Raw genomic sequence first — 18,769 nt, forward strand, 5'->3', positions numbered from 1 at the left:
TGATGTCAATGAGATCCTTGAATAATCTATGGTCTATTATCTGTTTCTATGAATTTTGCACAAGAAGTCACATGATCTTTCTGCCACAGCCAGGTCCTCAGACAGACATTGATTAAAGAATTAATCCATTTTTTATGCATAAAGCTAACAAACCAACATGTTCTCTGCAACAGTCAGCACCTCAGATAACATATAATCACATATTTGCAGGAAAAACAATGGATGTCAATGAGGCTCTAGAAAAATCTGCAAGAATTAAACAATTTTTTGGGCATAACGCAAAAGAAGCAGCATGTTCTCTCTGCAACAGTCAGCAGGCCCTCAGACGACATAAGCACACATTTTGCAGGAAAAATGAATGGATGTCAATGAGGTTCTTCAAAAATCTGCAAGAATTAAAATTACTTTTTGGCCATGATGCAAAAGAAGCAGGGAATGCTCTCCCTGCAACTCCAAAAAAATCTGTCGCCACTAATCATTTTGCAGTGACAACTCAAACTTTGATCACTCGTGCAGCTCCTCAGATTTTCACATTAAGTTTGGAGCGTTGCATGCAGTGAAGATACTACATCTCAGAATCTGAGGTGAATGCATTCAGCTCGCAGAAGAAAAACTCTTGATTCTCATGATGCCGTGATGTTTCACTTCATCCCTCCCTTAAACAAAGGACATAAGAGCAGCAAGAAGCATTCTAGAGGAAGCAAAGGAGCCACATCGAAGGGATTATTTTGATGGAAAATATCTTAGAGATACTGTTTCTCATAATCTGAATGAAAAATGCTGAAAAGCTCCTGATTCTAATGATGCTATGGCATTTCACTGCAAACAAATACTAAACAAAACCGTGTTGTTTCTTTCTTGAAATACCAATAAGCAGTCAGTGGAGCAGGTCAACTTTTCGGAGGCGTCTCACTTCCACTCTGTGTTAAAATCAAGCGTCCCGCCCTCCACTTTTGCCTCCTCTGAGGCTGTCTGGGTCGCTGGCCCTGATTGCAGGAGTGTGAACAGATGTGTTGGATTGAGGCCACCAGCTGCCATTCATCACCAAACTCCACCAGCAGGTCCACATCACTCCCTCTGGCTGAGCTCCAAATCACAGACTGCTTCTTATTACTCTGAGTGCAGCAGTTCACTTTACAAACTTCACACAGTTGTATGCTGTGTGAATACAGTCGCTACACACTTCTTTATCATAATGCAGCATCTTAAGCTTCTCCACTGCAGAATATAATGCAAAATGGTCTGATATTCTAGCATTTGTTGCACTGAAATACAATATATCTGCACTTTCTATATATTATTGTAAATTTTATGAATCAGGTCAATCTGCTGGAAGAGCTGTATTGATCAATAAGAATGACTGCTACCAGTAAACATGTACACTACTGTTCAAATGTTTGGTGTTCCTTAAAAATGTCTGTATTTTTGAAAGAAAAGCATTTTTCCCAGTGAAGATAAAATAAAATTAATCAGAAATCCAGTCTAGACATTGTTAATGTGGTAAGTGATTATTCTAGCTGGAAACGGCTGATTTGTTAATGGAATATCTCCATAGGGGTACAGAGGAACATTTCCAGCAACCATCACTCCTGTGTTCTAATGCTACATTGTGTTAGCTAATGGTGTTGAAAGGCTCATTGATGATTAGAAAACCTTTGTGCAGTTATGTTAGCACATGAATTTAAAGGTAGTAGCTTTAGTATAAGCTGTAATGGTCCACGTTTGTGGAATGGGCTGGAGAATAATTTAAAATTATCTGCTACATTATTGATATTTAAAAGAAAATTAAAGAGTCAACTTTTAGAGAAATATTTGATTGAAATTGCGGTCCAGTGTTTACAAGAATTACCACTTTCTCTCTATGCATGGGTCAGTTTCGTAAGTGGAGAATGCAACTGTTCAGAAATGGAAAGTGCTGCGTTTTCCTGAGGACCACACAAGAAAGAGTGCTGTTTTATGTAGATACGTGTTCTATTTTTTCTTGGGATGCTGGACCCCTACTTTATAAGCTTGTAGCTTCTTCAGGGTGTCCATTTTCACATTGACGTGTTATAGATAAGACTCCAGTGATCTCATAAATGGAGAACTCACTTGTGTAACATCGTGAAATAAACAAACAAACAAACATGAATTTAAATGGGAATTTTCATGGACAACAAGAAATTGTCTGAGTGACCCCAAACTTTTGAGTGGTAGTGTAGGAGCTACCTGTTCATGGTCGGCCATCGATTAAATGGGTTCATCCGAGCGGGTGGGTGGGTATACACCCTACCAAGCCAAAAATAATATCTTCAAAGGACGGATGAACTCGAAATGACTCAATGGTCAGCTTCCAAACTGCAACTCTCCAGTGTCTCCATCATCCTGACTCATATTTGGAATAAACCATGGAATAAAGGTTCTGGAGCAGCCAAGTGGCCTCGAATGGTGCACTAGAGTCCAGTGTTTGGTACCATTTCAGCTGCCACTCGGATGGAACTGTCTTTCAAGTAGTCTCACACTTCAAGCATCTTGGCAGCTACATAGCCAGTGATGTCTCCCCTGATTGAGACATTACCAACTGGATTAGTGTTGCTGCAACATCTTATGGAAGCGAAGCAAAGCAAACGTGTTTTTGATAATCACAAACTCCAGTTGAACACCAAGATACAGATCTACCAAGCTACCGCTATACCAACATTGTGGTATGGTTCCGAAACATGGTACCAATACCAAGTAAAACTAAAGAGAAATTTCATCAACGATATCTGCGTGCAATCGTGAATAAAAAATAGTTTAATCATGTCACCAATGCGATCCCTGGTTCAAATCCCGGCCTGGGCCTGGGTTTTTTCTGCATGGAGTTTGCACGTTCTCCCTGTGCATGCGTGGATTTTCTCCGGGTACTCCAGCTTCCTCCCACAGTCCAAAAATATGCTGAGGTTAATTGATTACTCTAAATTGCCCGTAGGTGTGAATGTGAGTGTGATTGTTTGTCTGTATATGTAGCCCTGTGACAGACTGGCAACCTGTCCAGGGTGTCCCCTGCCTTTGCCCGAGTCAGCTGGGATAGAGTCCAGTACCCCCCATGACCCTAGTGAGGATAAAGCGGTGTATAGAGGATGGATGGATGGTTGGATGTCACCAATGCTAAGGTAGCATCAAAGCTATGTTACATCAGAACAGATTATGATGGTTAGAATGGAAGCACTTCATCTACCTAAACAGCTTCTCTTTAGCCAGCTATCCTCAGGAACCAGAAGCGTTGGTGCTCCCAAGAAGAAATTTAAGGATGCCATGATAAAGACTTACCAAGAATGCAAGATTGGTAGTTGGGATACAGCCCCTCTAGACAGACTAGCGTGGAGAAGAACGGTTCATAATCGTTCTAAAATTTCATTTAGCAGATGCTTTCATCCAAAGCGACGTACATCAAAGAGTAGACACAACACAAGCAATGATCTAGACAGGGGTCTTCAAGTCCTACGAAAGAAACAGGAGGAAGGCTTAGGAAGATGTCAGACGAAAGGCTGCTGAAGCCCTCAAACTGGGACAGTGTTCTGAAAAGACGTCTAAACAAAACTCATCTGGACCGCCATGCTCGTGTCAAGTGGCAGTGATGATATACTATTGTAGTATAATATTTAAATGCATCCATCTGTCTAGTTCGTCCTCTTTCTTCCAGCCTGCAGCCTCCCCTGCATCAATCACTGCATCCATTCAGCCTCCTCTGCTCTCTGGACTCCACTCTATCTGGCTCCTATTTTCAACCTCCCTGGTCTGTCTTTTATAGACTCTTCTCCCCAGGTGGAGCCTCAGGTCTGGTCACCCACAGCCTGAACCTGCCTCAGTCTCTGCTCAGCAGCTCAGCTCAGCTCAGCTCATTTCCTTCTTCTAATTATCCATCTGCCAATAAACTTTTTGTTCTCCAGTGTCTGTGTTCTCAGCTCTCTCTGTAGCCATAAGGCCAAATGAATTTCTGAGTTTTTAAGGTGTGAATATTACGAGTGGAGAATGTTTTCCCTCATTGCAATTGAATAAAAGACAAAAACAATGGAGGAACTGCTCACACTTGCATATGCAAAGATGCCATTTGGTGAAAATCAAGTTTTTTACCTTGTTAAAGTGTCCTTGTGGTGATTACTTATGTATTAAATGATATATAACAAGCAAAATTCCACCTAAATCTGCAAAGTACCGATGAGAGTCTCAAAAATACAGATTCCAGAAACTCCAATTTGGAGATCAAAACTTATTTTTTCTTTCAAACCCCCACAGGCCTCTAGGCACTAGGCATGGTGAGGCCATCACTTCCTCCGTCTCTCTTCTTACCCTTATGCATCTATCCCTTTGGAACACAGTAAATCTGGACTCGTTCCTTCTTCCATTGCTCTATAGTCCAATCTTTATGCTACCTACAGTAGTAAACTGAAGCCTTTTTTCCCCCTTTCAGCCTCACTGATCTGTGGTTTTCTTAGAGCTACACATCTGTTTAGTCCCAAAATTTTGAGTTCCCTTCACATTGAGAGTGTAGAAATGCTGTTACTTAACTATTAAACATAGCTGTGAGTTCTACTGTTGATTTCTGATGATATATTTTCGCAAAATGTTTAAGTCATCTCTAATCATGATCATCTAAGAGTTTGTTCCGACCACATTTGCTCCTCTAAGATGATGGTTCTCCACTATCCTTCCAGGTTTTAATAACGCGTTGGATGGTTCTTACCCCGATTTTAGTAATTTCAGAAACCTCCTTAGTTGTTTTCTTTGCTATAATTTGACCCTTCTGAGACAGATTAACATCCTTTCCATGACCACAGGATATGTCTTCCAACATGGTTGTTTAAGAAATGAGAAGCTCCTCACAGCATCAGCTAGGGTTAAATAAGTTGTTGCAGCTGAAACATATTCATCACTGCAGTAGTTATCCAATGGAAGACGCTCACCTGTTTGCTGAGTTAAATCCAAGTGGCCTTTTTTTTTTTGGACAGGCAGTGTATAATTTGCTCCTAATACTAAATGACATAAGTTGGACTTCTCATGCAAGACTTTTACATGTAACAGAGTATTTTTACATCACTGTAGTATGCTGTGTAGTTCATTCTGCTATCAGCGCTTTATTAAGTTCCAGATGATTTTTTTCTGAGCAGTTTAATAGGGATTATTGCTGTGGTGTTCTTGGCACTCAACGGCCATTTTGTTTAGTGTTTTTTCTACTTTTCTAATTCTTTTAACACAATGACAAGCGCCTGTCGATAGAAAAGGAACTTATTATTGGTTTGCTGCTGATAGTAACTTTAGGACTTCGCATGCAAGACTTGTACACATTTACAAGTATTTACATATTGCTGCAGTGTTACTTTTACTTGAGTAAACGATCTGAATAAGCAGATAAACATACAGATTCAGGCTCCCAGTGTTTCTGCAACATTCTTCTTCAGTTTTTGGTTCTGGCATGTGTGTTTGAATTATTCCAATATTGCAACTTGCAACTGTGCAATGTAAAGGAGTTCTACGGTGTTGGTGAGCTGGTGCGCTAGGGCTGCAGCAAAAACACAGTTTACAGTTAAATTGAAGCACTGATGGATTGTTTTTTATGGTAAAAAACATCTAAATATGGAGCTCTGATACACAGAGATGAGTTTTTAGAGGCTTTAAAATCATTTTCAACCAGTTTTTCCATGATTTCAAAGAGGATACAGTTTCCAAAGAGCGTGAGGACGATGAAGTAGATGGAGGAGAACATGCCGCGACGAACGCCTCCCTGAGACTCGATGCCGTGGTACATGACAGCATTCCAGTCCTCACCAGTCAGAATCTAGAGGAAGATGAAAAGAAAAAGACGCTGAGAGACTCACACAGGCTGTAAAAACGCGGTGCAGAATGAAATTAGCTCACAGAGCGAAGGGTTATGAGCACAGACTAATTGAAGGATTATCGGCGAGCTCATTAAGGAGCAGGAGCTACGCAGAGCAGACATTCGCTCTAATTAAAACCACCGATAACAAACTTTCGTCTCCCATAATGTCTGTGTTTGTTCGGAAAGCGTGTCTCACCTGGAACACGGTGAGGATGGCTGCCGGGAAGGTGTCAAAGTTCGTCGTGGGAGTCTCGTCTTCAAAGTTAAACCTGAAAGAAGCAGAAAAAACAATGTTACAAAGAGAAAAAACGTGTCAAAGTGAAGCTTCAGCCGGGTGTTAATGGGATCTATCCTGCAGGTAAAGAAAAACATTTGGATTAATAAAGTTAAAATGAAGCGACAGAACATGTTTCTGGTCAAGAGAAACATGACAGAACAACACTGAAGTCACAGCTGCAGCGTTTCTTCTTTTTCTTCTTTTCTGTAAAACTTTTATCATCGATTCGTCACCAAACACCAACACACACCTGTACTTCTATACTTGTGAGGACCTTCACAGACATAATGCATCAACGGACCACGAATCTTAAAGAATAAATACAGTTTATCACAACTTAAACCTTAGTTTTCATGTTTTGACATCTTCAGTTGAGGTCAAATCAAATAAACACCAGATCTCCGTCTTATCTTATCAGCCTGGTGTTAACTGTATTTTTTTCTTTTGTGCTCTGTAGCCATTTATCAGTAGATTCTAGCAGCTCAGAGCTTTCTTGATTTGTGTAACGAGGCACACTGACTCTCTGGAGACTTCACCAGGTTTAGGTATTCCACTATGACCTGTCTAGTTAAGAGTTTCTTTGTTTGGTCTATGAGGATCTCAGGTGTTGCTGCCTTTGTATTCCACTTTAAGTGTGAAGTTTGTTTTATTTTGCAGCCTCTTTAAGAAGTTGGAACATAGTTTCACTTTATTTATTTTTCTAATTTAGCAACACCTACAGGCCCCATTTTCCTTTGCAGTTTGCCTCCTTTGTTTAATTATATTCCAAAGCAATACATGACTTTAATGAACCCAGTCTGCCTTAGCAGAATGAGAACCAAAGTCCCATTAGAGAGTCAGCATTATTTTACTGTGAGAATGAAAATAAATCTAAAAAAAAAAAACAAGCCAAATCAGCAGATCCAGCAGAGCAGAAGCTGCTGGTGTTTCTGCTCCTTGTTCAGTCAGCGTGAAACTCTGAAAAACACATCTTTTAATTGTTTATGTTCAGCATCTGAATGGTCAGCAGAGCTTTCTCTGTTAGCATGAAGCTAAAACTGTTTTCTTTCTGTTAGTGTGTCGGATCTGCAGCTGCTGTGGAGTTCATTTTACTGCTGGTGTTTCATTCTGATATCAGCGCTTTATTAAGTTCCAGACGATTTATTCTGAGCAGTTTTATAATGATTATTGCTGTTGTATTCTTGGCACTCAACAGCCATTTTGTTAGCATTTTTTTCTACTTTTCTAATTGTTTTGACACAATGACAAGCGCCTGTCAATAGGAAAGGAACTTATTATTGGTGTTCGGCTGATACTAACTTTAGGACTTCTCATGCAAGACTTTTACACGTTTACAAATATTTTTACATCTCTGTACTGGTATTTTTACTTCAATAAATGATCTGATATGCATATAAAAATACTGATTCGGGCTTTAAGTGTTTCTACATCATTTTTCTTCGCTTCTGGTTCTAACGTGTGGTGAAATTACTCCAATATTGCAACTTGAAATTGTACAGCCTAAAGGAGTTCTACAGTGTTGGTGAGCTGGTGTGCTCGGGCTGCAAAAAAAAAGCATAGTTTGCAGTTAAATCTAAACCATTTTAAAACACCGAGGGATTATTTTTATGGTAAAAACATCTAAATATGGAGCTTTGATACACAAAGATGAGTTTTTAGAGGTTTAATCAAGATGAGAGAGGAACTACAAAGCAATTTTCAACCTAAAATCATTTCAGTTTTGTTATAATTTCAAAGAGGATACAGTTTTCAAAGGGCATGAGGACGATGAAGCAGCTGCTGTGGAGTTTATTTTACTGCTGGTGTTTCATTCTGATATCAGCGTTTTATTAAGTTCCAGATGATTTATTCTGAGCAGTTTAATAGTGAGTATTGCTGTGGTGTTCAATGCGCTCAACAGCCATTTTGTTTAGCATTTTTTTTCTGGTTTTCTAACTGTTCTAACACAATGACAAGTGCCTGTCGATGGAAAAGGAACTTATTGTTTTTCTGCTGAGCTCTCAGAGGTTTTAGTCCATTCTAATGTGTTAGTTTATGATTTCATTGTTTTTTGTGTAGTTCTTTATTTTAATAGTTCTATCACATAATAGTACCATCATCATACAACACCATCATCTCCCCTTAAATCACCTGTTTTACCTTAAATCTAGATAAAGTTATTTCACTTTTGCTACATTTTTACACAAGTAAATGTTTACTACTAATCTCTTTAAAGTAATATTACTTTTACTTGAATGTTTCGGAGTATTCTTTACGAGTTAACTGCTGAGATCTGACAATGAAGAACGAATAAACCCAGGGTTTCTGTGTAATTTAGGATTACATTCGGTGGTGGAAAGTAAAGTTCTTTTACTCATGCACTATAAATAAATACAACTTTGAGTCACCGGTTTTTTGCTTGAATATTTCCTTTATAAGCCACTTATTGCTTCTCTTTCATTATTTTTTTTCAAACAGCTTAATTTAATTTTAAGAAGATCTTCCAAAATACAACAAACTTTTAAAAAACAGCTTATAGTTAAAGTTTAATGGGTGTTTTAAGCTTAATTTTAATTTCCAACATCTTATGAGAAGCAGTTGGAAGTCAGGTGAGTCCACCAAACATGATTTGTTTTTCCTCTAAATTTCTTTCAGGGCTTAATTTTAATAAGTGCTTCAATGATCCAACATCTCACCAAAAATCAAGGATCACAGTGCCTTGAATGATCAACTGTTTCTGGGAATTAAACTGGATAAAAAGTAGTTAAAGCCTGTAACACGCTGCTGATTTACTGATGATTGTGAATAACATAATGATGCCACATGTAATATTCTGTCAGTCAGAGGGATAAAATCAGTAGTTTTACATTAATACTTCAACTATCTTTTGATGCTAATACTTACAAATGTACTTTTAAATGAGTAGGAACTGTCATGTAGGACCCGTACATGCAATTGAGTATTTTTAAATTACTGTACTGGTACTTTCACTTGAATTAAAGATCTAAGTTCGTCTTTCTCTACAACCAATATTGTGTGTACATGATGGTATGTCACTGAACTGATGGCAAAACCCCATGAAATGAAGACAACTTCAACAAACCAGAGTTATTTTTGAACCATAAAACTCCAATTCTTGTGATTTTAATAAACCAAGTCTTAACCCTCAAATTGTTTTCTAAATGAATGAAGCGACCAGAACATCGTGTCCACAAACGTCTTCCGTCCTCACAAACATAGAAGCACAACACAAGCCCAGGTTCGGGTTTCTCAACATTTCCTCACAGCTTCAAGACGTTTTCTCACACACACAGTTTTTGTACTGACGATGGCTGGGACTGAAGAACATGCAACAGCAGGTAAAACACCAACCACCGACTCCAACTCACGAGTCCAAAACACGCCGAAGCTGCTGCTAACGGCTGCATCGTACCACACAAACAGCACACGCAACGATGCAGCGCGTCAACGAATCCACATGTCGGATGAACCACCTAATATCAGCTAAGATTGAGGAATGTTCTCTCATTTCTGGGTCTTTCTCTGTGGCAACTGCAACACCACAAAAGAAGAATATATCAAAGCGGCCTGTCGAGTAAATCTCAGGAAAAGTTTTGGGTGTCCATTGCCTCTGTGAAGCAGCATGCTTTTATAGATTAAAAATGGCCGTTTTGACATGTATCTTACAGTTTCAGTCTGTTTTGGACTCGACGTAACAGCACACTGAATAAAAAGTTCAACAGGGGGAAGAGAAAATGACAGAAAACACAGAAACTGTAAATGAATGAATGAATGAAGGGAGTTTTGGTCTTTACAACCTAATAATGTCACTCTATTGCAATTTTTTCATGTTTTTTTTGTTGCATGAAAACTTTGTTCACACACCTTCTATGTATATTCTCTTCTTAAGTTTAGAGAATAAATAAGACAACATTTCATGACCCATAATCTAATATTTGTATCCAAAGTGGATTCAGCGATCTGAACCCAGAACTACTGGGTTGACACAAAACTGAAGCACTTTGGGTATTGAGATTGCAGGTTTATTTGTGGTGTTTCTTTAAAAATAAATAAAATAAAGTTAACGGTTTCCATCACACATGCAACACTTTCTACACAAAGAGTCTAGATCTTTGCAGAAAGCCCCCAGATGACCCAACAAACCTGCCAAAACCTGAATCCGTGGTCTTGAAACTAAAGAAGACAGTGAGAGAACGACACAGAGATGCATAAGGACGGTTTGTGGTCATTCAGCTGAACAGAACCTGCACTGTTGTACTGTCATATTAAAAATATACAGAAATATAGGTAAAAATAAGGCAGGTGCATGGAATATTTGGGGTTGGAGAGAAGAAGAAAGTAGGAAAGAAGGAAATAAGTCAGTGAATTTACAGCATCCAGGCAAAAAGCCAATAAAGACAGGTACCTTAATGGTCAAAATTTGTTTTTAAAAATATGTGAATATAGATGGTTCTAGAAGTTGTTTAGTTCTATTTTTGGGCAACAAAAAGTCCTTTTTATGTATGTGGTGACATTATTCCTCCTAATCAGTATATTTGAGTCATTTTATGCAGATGATGCACTTTTATTCTGCATATAACAGTCACTAATCATGGATAAATTTTAGTTCTGTGGTCACGACAGTAAAAGCTGATGTCTGTGTTGGACTCTTTCTTAATCATTGATGGCATTTTTCACATTCATCATCGTTTTCTAATGTGGAGTTTAAGTTACTTAAAACTGTATTTTTTATACAACACAGAAAACTGTCTTCAGTCAATGTCAAACAAGCAAACATGTAAGAAATACAGTAATATGTGGACATTAACAAACAAACCGAGTCCTACTGTTTTTGCATTTCTGAAGTTATTTTCGTCTTTAAACCTGCACTGAAGAACTTTTGTCTCCTCCTTCTGGCAACTTTTTAAGTTTCTGAACGTTTTTTATCTGGAAAATTGAAAATTTTTCTTCAATTCCTCGTAGAGTTTATCATCATAAAATCCACAATGCTCCTACTTTCTAACTCTGTCTATGTCGCTATAGAGTGTCCCACTTTAGCTCTGGCAAACCAGTCATCGCCAGCTGAGATAAAACACATCACTACTGGTGCAGGAAACCAGAAAGTAGATGGAAACTCCAATATATTGTAGATTTAGCTGCTGCTGATAGGCTTAGTCAACTCATTTTTAAAGGTCTTGAAGACACTGGATGCTAATTTAGATGTAAAAGTCCTACATATGTATCTGTAGTCACTTAATTTCTCTTTTCTTATGATGGGGCAGCGTTGGCTTCTTCTTGTGGTCATGTCAAAGCTGCAAGTGAGTTTGAAGGAAAGTCCTGATATTTGCAAATTTGGATGAATACATTGAGGTGGATGGCGCTTTTAAACATTCCTAGTTTGGGTTTACTGCCTGATAGCAATCAGAAAACATCAAATGTGAACCTTCACGTCCACCTTGGATATCTCTTGATATCAAGGTGCGTGAAAGCAGATTTGATTTGAATACTGGAGCTCAACAGACAGAATAATCCCAACAAAGTGTACATGCTACACTCAAGCAAGATGCATGCTGGAGCTCAGGAATTATACAGCAACGTTCAATCAAAAGTGTTCTTCAAATAATCATACATGGGTTCAAACACTATAAATTCATCATCATTCTGCTGTATAAACCAATTTAAATGTCATTTGCTGGTAGCTACCATATAATTCCGAGCATGTGTTAAATGGAGCAAAGCAGCCTGAGGAACAAAACGGGAGAAAATGTGTGTTTGGGTCCAAAACCCACATGAGGGAAGAGAAGATGGAGGAAGAAGGAAGGAAGGAGGAGAGGATGTGGAGGATGTTGTTACCACGACGACCGTCTTCAGAAATGACAGCTGGTTTCTCAGAGCAGATTCAGTGATACGTGCACATGTATGTGTGTGTTTCCATGCGGTGCTCGTGTGCTTCATCACCACCGTTTATGATACTGACATCAAATAGAAATTTTCAAAGCCAAAAAACATCACAAAACAAATATTTTCTGACAAATATCTACACTAGTAACACACAATTTAAAATTAGTGTAAATAAGAGCTTCAATAAATGGTGAGTTAAAATAAGGCATTAGTACATTGTACATAAAATGCATCCAGTTAAACATTTACATCTGTACAGGGGTTACCTCATCTCAAATCATCAACGACCTTCTCCTCAACTATCATTTATTTGCTAGAAATATTTATTTGATTAACTGTGAATATTAAAAATAATAACCGGTAAATTTCACCTTGATATAAGAAATACTTTCCAAGATATTTTCTCTTTGTTTATTTTTAAAATATTGCTGTGCACTTCCAGCACATTTTTCACGCATTTAAATTTGATAAATATTGATTCTGCAATATTGGACAAAATATTGTACAAAAATGATACATCTGATATTAGGCTATTTACCAATATTTTTATTTTTATGGTAAACCTTGTTGTAGCTGCTCAATCAGATATCTTTTCATTTTTGTCACTAAACATTTTATATTTAATGCATTCTGTATATTTAATGTTGCATTATTGTGACATGCAGCTACCTCTTGTTCAGAAAATATCACTAGTTGACTTCTGAATTATCAATATTTTTGAGTAATACAAACACAGAACTTCTCATGGCAACTTAAATCATTTTTCATATTTCGACTCGCTCATAATCAGAGACTATTGTATCTTCTTGTCCAATAATACAGATTCTGAACCAATGACATGATGAGAAATAGCTGTGAAAATGTCATGTTTTTATCTTTAATAGTTGCTGAGATGTTGTCGTCAAAACAACCTGTAATTTAATGTGCGTCCAAAAAAACATTGAAAGTGGGTATATATATCTATATCTATATCTATAGATATATATGAAAGTGCTTGATGTATCAGGCTAAAATTTTACTAATATCTTTATAAATATCTATATTTTGTGTGATGAAATTTTCTGGCAAATCAGAGATGTTCAAAGACAAACTGTTATAAAATATGATGATTTGAGAAGGAATAACCCTCATATCTGTTCCTACAGATACAAACAAAATATTCACATATGCAGATACCTGTTAAGGCCTCAATATAACCACATACTTGTAAATATTTCTATGTATTCACAGACTTGTCAATATTTGATTTAGTTAGGGGAAACTTACAGAAGACACTTTCAAATACCGTGTGAGCTCAAATCCAGGTCCATAAAGAACTGCCTTTCTCAGTTTACATGTGAAAACCTGCACAAAACCTTGATTTTAACCTCATTGAACACCTCTGGGAGGAAGAGGAGAAGAAATTCCAAAGCTAGATTCCAAAAACTTCTATTTTTCCATGAGAGAGAAGGCTGTTATAGCTGCAGATTAATTCCTGTGGTTCAGTAATGATCACATACAGGTGGAATGATCAGGTAAATTTGGGCATAAATCAATAAAAAACGGAATTTCTGCTTGTAATATGAGCTCATCCTGGCTCTAATATGGACTGTAGATGTTCAGAGATGGGGGAGGAAGACGGTGAGGGACGAGAGGAGAGATGGGGGAGGAGCCACTAAATCCATCAGCCTTTTCTCTCTCGGTATGTCATCATATTCTGCTTCTACCATCTCCATCTCATTACTGCCTCCTCCATCACCGTCTCCACCCTCACCCCAGCCTTCCTCCTCTTCCTCACCCCTCTCGCTCCTCACCCCTCTCCCCTCCCCTCCCGCTGCAGGGATTAGTGGACCCAGTGCAGGGAGGGCCTCTGTTTACTCTGATAATAGGGGTTGGAAGCGTGCTGCTCGGCTTCCACGCGTCGTCCGCCGAGACTTCATTAAATCAATCCAGGAAGCAGCAGCCCTGCAGGGCGGACTCCCCTCCAGCCTCCCTCGCTTCAAATCTAATCCTCAGCACAATAGCGGAGGTGGGCTTTGTACAGGTGATGGCGGCACACTTCTCTGAACACGTGGGGTGGAGATATTAGGCTATGTGAAATGAAAAAAGGCTTTACTATTTGAAAAGAGGCTGAATACTGAAGGAGGAGCTGAGTATGGCGGCGACAACGCAGAGATTTAGTGATTTTACGAGCATTTTTAAAACTGCAGCCAAATTTCAACTCTTCAGTGTCATTTAATCTCAAATCATCAGGATTCTTCTGCTCAAACATCTCTGATTTGCTTGAAAACTTTTTTTTATTGATCATGAACTACAGATAAACTCCAGTCTTGAAGGTGAAAGTCTTGTTGCTTCTCCTGATTTATTTTTTTTCAAAATAAAAGCCTTTAAATAAAAGCCTTTTTTTGAAAATCTCCCTGTCACTTGGTAGAATTTTTTTTTTTTGTCATTTTGGGCAATTTATCCCTCAATATGCACATTTTTGGGTCAGTGTGGATAGTTATAAACTCATTACCTCCGCCAAGGAGGTTAAGCGATCGGGTCCGTTTATTTATTTGTCTGTCTGTGTGCGTGTCTGTGGACAGGATTTCTCGGAAACTACTTGTCAGATCTTCATGAAATTTTCACCAGAGGTGGATCTTGGTCCAGGGAAGACTCCATTCAAATTTTGTGTTGATCCGGTTAAGGATCTGGATTCTGGATCCGGATTTAGATTTTCCAACTTTGTATCATCTTCCCTTGGCGGAGGTCAGAAATCTCGGATTGCTCTTGTTTTTGATTATTTTTGAGTAATTTCAGACAAGCGATTTTAATTTAATCCGATAAAGCTCCATGAATTGATGCTGCTTTTTTGGCCTGAGCCTCTATAACGGAGGTGTAAAACACAAAGTTAGCATAAAAGCACAACAGACCAAAACAAACCAGAGCTATCCCTTAAATTCTGGTGCTTTACTTGCATTTTGGCAGCTTTGATAAAGCTTAAATTTTGTGTAGAAACAAGTGTCACAGAAAAGCCCCTTTTCAAAAAGTGTATTTGCTGTCTCGGCCAGGACTCTCTTGCAAAAGAGGTTCTTAATCTCAGTGGGATTTCTACTGGTTAAATAAAGGTTAATAAAAGTAAAACTAATAAATAATTCACAGTCTTTTTCAGTTTCAGGGAGAACATACATTCGTCATGAGACAAAATGACGTTTCTTTCAAAAAGTAAAGGAGAAAGCGTTTAAGTTAAATGTAATTGCTGGGAGTCGGAGTGTCTTTTGTGACTGTTTCATATTCATCAAACATTTTTCTCTGAGCTACAGGTGTTTCAAAATGGAGGAAATTGATTTAAATCAATGCTTAAAGGCTCCAGACATGACAAATATTACAATATGTGAACTTTAACATAGGAGGACAGACATTTTTTTCGATTACAGACTTGAAATATGTCTGTTTCAAAACAAGAATTCTCTTTAGTTGTATGGGATGTCATTTTAAGTAGAGAGGGTTGAATTAGGAGTAGTAATTTGTTAAATTTAAAAATTAGCAACTGTGGAAACATTATCACAGTGACACAGATCCTGGAGGCAACTTCAACCTGAGAAGACAAACTCTGGGGCAAGAAAACTACAATATGGTTTTGGTTTTCTCTGACTTCAGCTTGTAAATAGGTTCTGGATTTGATGAATTTTAAGAAGGAATTGCAAGTTTTTTGAAGGTTAAAATTGGACTGTATGTTTCCAAAATCACGATTTCCAGGAAATACTGACAACTGACTATTGCATTTACATATTAATCTATCAGTTTTATCAGTTTTTTGACCAAATGCCATGTCTTGAAAATGTCAGAACTGAAGGTAAACCGGTTGAGACTCGGGACAAACAGTTATTATTTGATGCGATTTTAGAACAAAGGCTTGAACAGTCTGAGCTGCAAAAGTAAAAATGTCATCACTGCTGTGTCGGGGCTAATCAACAAAGAAGGTCTGCACCTCTAAAACTGAGAACTACAAAGCAGCAAACACAAGAAGAAAATCATTATTCTATTACAGTAAATCCTGCACATTTCCTTTGAGCTTTGAGTACTTTTTTTTTTCTCGCTGATGTCCTGTGAGTCTCAGCAGGAAGACGGTCCTCTGCTTCAAGCTGTTTATCTTCCAATTCTCACCATTTTACCAGGAGATTACTTTTTGGTGTTTTCTGAACAGGAACATAATCTGTGAGCCAAAAATAAAGTCTGGATAGAACAAAACATTTCTTCTTTTTAAAGAGTCATTTAATCTTCGAAATCATGTGTTTGAGGAAGAGTTCTTTGGTTTTAACGTAAATAACCATAAGGTTGGCTGTGTTTCGGCTAACAAAATAGACAAAAAATGAAATTATTTTCCACTTTCTTGGCAAATAGTGTTAGATTTTAGGGTAAAAACGAAGGGACCAGTTTGTGTCTCATCTGCTGGAAGCTCCATGAGGACGTCAGACTCATCTCACACTTGTCCATCAACAGAGACTGATGTGATGTTAACGACATCGCAGACTGATGTGAGGCTCGGCGTCATGGCAACAGCCTCCCACTTCAGAGACATGCAGTTGTGGGTTTTTTTGTGTGAAGGTTGTCTGTCCGAGGCGGCGTGACTTCATGTGAAGGTGGCGTTTCACGTGAGAATACAACATTCTGCTGCAGCAGCGATGGGGTGAAATAACAAGTCACTGCCGCCTTTACACACTTATTCATAGTTTATGAATGACTCATCGATCTAACAACCTGCCACAACCGTAGTCTCACACCTTTTAAACACTATTTTTGTTCCAAAAAATGCTAGTTTTGCAATATGATTCTCAATTAGAAGACTTACAATTTCTTGTTTTGGATAGTTGGAGCTGAACCAGTGAGGAGAGTCTGGAGCAGTTGGACAAAAATGACACTCATGGTGACAAAAAATAAGTCTATATTCCACAGGTTGCTTGCTATTCGTACGAAAAAAGGAAGTAAAAGATAAATACCAAAGGTGATTCCTGGGATTTTCCATCTATTATCAACATTCACCAATCAGCCACAACATTAAAACCACTGACAGGTGATGTGAATACGTCGTTTATCTCATTATAAGCTGCTGTCAGTGGGCGGGATATGTTAGGTGGCAATTAAACAGTCAGTTCTTGAATTTGATGTGTTGGAAGCAGAAAAATGAGCAGCATGAGGATCTGAGCGTTTATACAGGCCAAACTGTGATGGCTAAACATTCAGGATTAGAGTATCTACCAAAAATGATGCAAGGAAGGGCCACTGGTAAACTATAAACACGAATTCATAGTTTAACGAATGACTCATTGATGTAACAACCTGCCACAACTGTACTTTCACACCTTTTAAACACTATTTGTATTCGTAAGCATGTTATTTCCTCAATATGATTCCCAATTCATAAAAACAAGAAAAGATCTACATGTGAAATAATGAGCTAGAAACTTAAAGCAGAAAAATGGCATAAGGAAGGACGACCGATAAGCTAGTAAATGCACCAATCCATGTGGAGAGCTAAGGCTAACTTGTTTGGTATTATCTAATCACAGAAGAGTTAATGCAGCATAAAACTGCTGAAAGCCTTAATGCTGCTTTGAAATAAAGATGTTAGAACATATTTAGCTTCTCAGCTTCCTGCATATGGAGCTATGTAGCTGCAAACTAGTCATCTTGTCCACGCCAAGTCCTGTATGCTCATGAAAAGACCTACAACGGACATGCAAGTGTTAAAACTGCACCATGGAGTGATGGAATAAGGTGTTCTGGTCTGATAAATGTGCGTCAATTACCTGGAGAATCGATACAGATAGGCAGTGTGATGCTCTGAGCAATGATTTGCTGGAAAACCTTGGTTCCTGTATTCATGTGGATTTTATTTTGACACCTACCTAAACCTAGCCTAGCTGCGCTAGACCCATGCTCTGAAGATGCAAGGGTCTAGGAACTCTCGACAAGGAGGGAGGCGGGCTAAAAGCTTGTCTTTCAAATCACTCTGCAGCAATTGGGTAGGTATACAACCAATCAGCGCAACGAATAGGCTGACGTAGTTCCTAGAGCGCCGGAAATCAGAGGATGTGGTAGTTCGGTGAAGCCTTATTTATACAGTCAATGGGTGAAGCTCAAGTATATTACAGACATGTTAACAGAAAGATTATTCAGAGTCGGTGCTAATGGAGCTCAACGACTGTTGTCGTTTTTGTTGTCGACCCTGGCAGAGAATTAAATTTGTTGCCGTGGATTGTCTCGCGCGGCTCGGCTAGTTGTTTCCGGTTGTCACTTAGTTACGCCCGCCTTCTGACTCTACACTTCATGGTGATTCGTCCGCCAGTTTTAGGAGCATCCAACCTCGAGGCTTACCGAGAGTAACTAGATCGACCCTGGCAGAGAATTAAATTCGTTGCCGTGGGTTGTCTAGCGCAGCTAGGCTAACCTAAACCCAACCCATCACACTGAAAGCATGATGACGAATTCCCCAGATCTCAACTCCACCGAGCATCAGTGCGAACAAATCCGAGCCATCGAGGCCCCACCCAGCAACAACCAGGACTGAAAGCATCTGCTGATGATGTTTGGAGCCTGATACCACAGAACACCTGCAGACTGTGGAGTCCAGACTTTAATGATATTAAACAAGTGGCTTTGGGGTTGTGGCTTATTGATGCATGTGCAAAGCAGGAATCTAGTTTGGTTTAATCTGCCTCTTAGAGCCGCAATGACTTCCAGACGAGATGTGATGTTATAGATCCTGCTCACCAATACAGACCTGAAACGTATATTTTAGGTGAGCACAGAGA

General features: G+C 38.7%; 1 protein-coding gene across 10 annotated transcripts in view; it reads right to left on the reverse strand.

Moving 5' to 3' along the window:
- Window positions 1-18,769, reverse strand: part of cacna1bb (calcium channel, voltage-dependent, N type, alpha 1B subunit, b) — a 292,647-nt gene that overhangs the window by 99,498 nt on the left and 174,380 nt on the right. For 5 of the 10 annotated variants that reach the window (XM_051938169.1, XM_051938174.1, XM_051938172.1 and 2 more), the window contains exons 15-17: window positions 10,260-10,289; window positions 6,036-6,108; window positions 5,680-5,797 (exon numbers count right to left, since the gene is read on the reverse strand). In XM_051938169.1, the coding sequence (XP_051794129.1) occupies window positions 5,680-5,797; window positions 6,036-6,108; window positions 10,260-10,289 (221 nt within the window). The remainder of the gene's footprint in view (window positions 1-5,679; window positions 5,798-6,035; window positions 6,109-10,259; window positions 10,290-18,769) is intronic. The other 5 variants (XM_051938175.1, XM_051938177.1, XM_051938173.1 and 2 more) reach the window with 1 other exon arrangement.

The sequence above is a fragment of the Acanthochromis polyacanthus genome, chromosome 18 (genome assembly GCF_021347895.1).
Source record: "Acanthochromis polyacanthus isolate Apoly-LR-REF ecotype Palm Island chromosome 18, KAUST_Apoly_ChrSc, whole genome shotgun sequence".
NCBI classification, from domain to species: domain Eukaryota; kingdom Metazoa; phylum Chordata; class Actinopteri; family Pomacentridae; genus Acanthochromis; species Acanthochromis polyacanthus.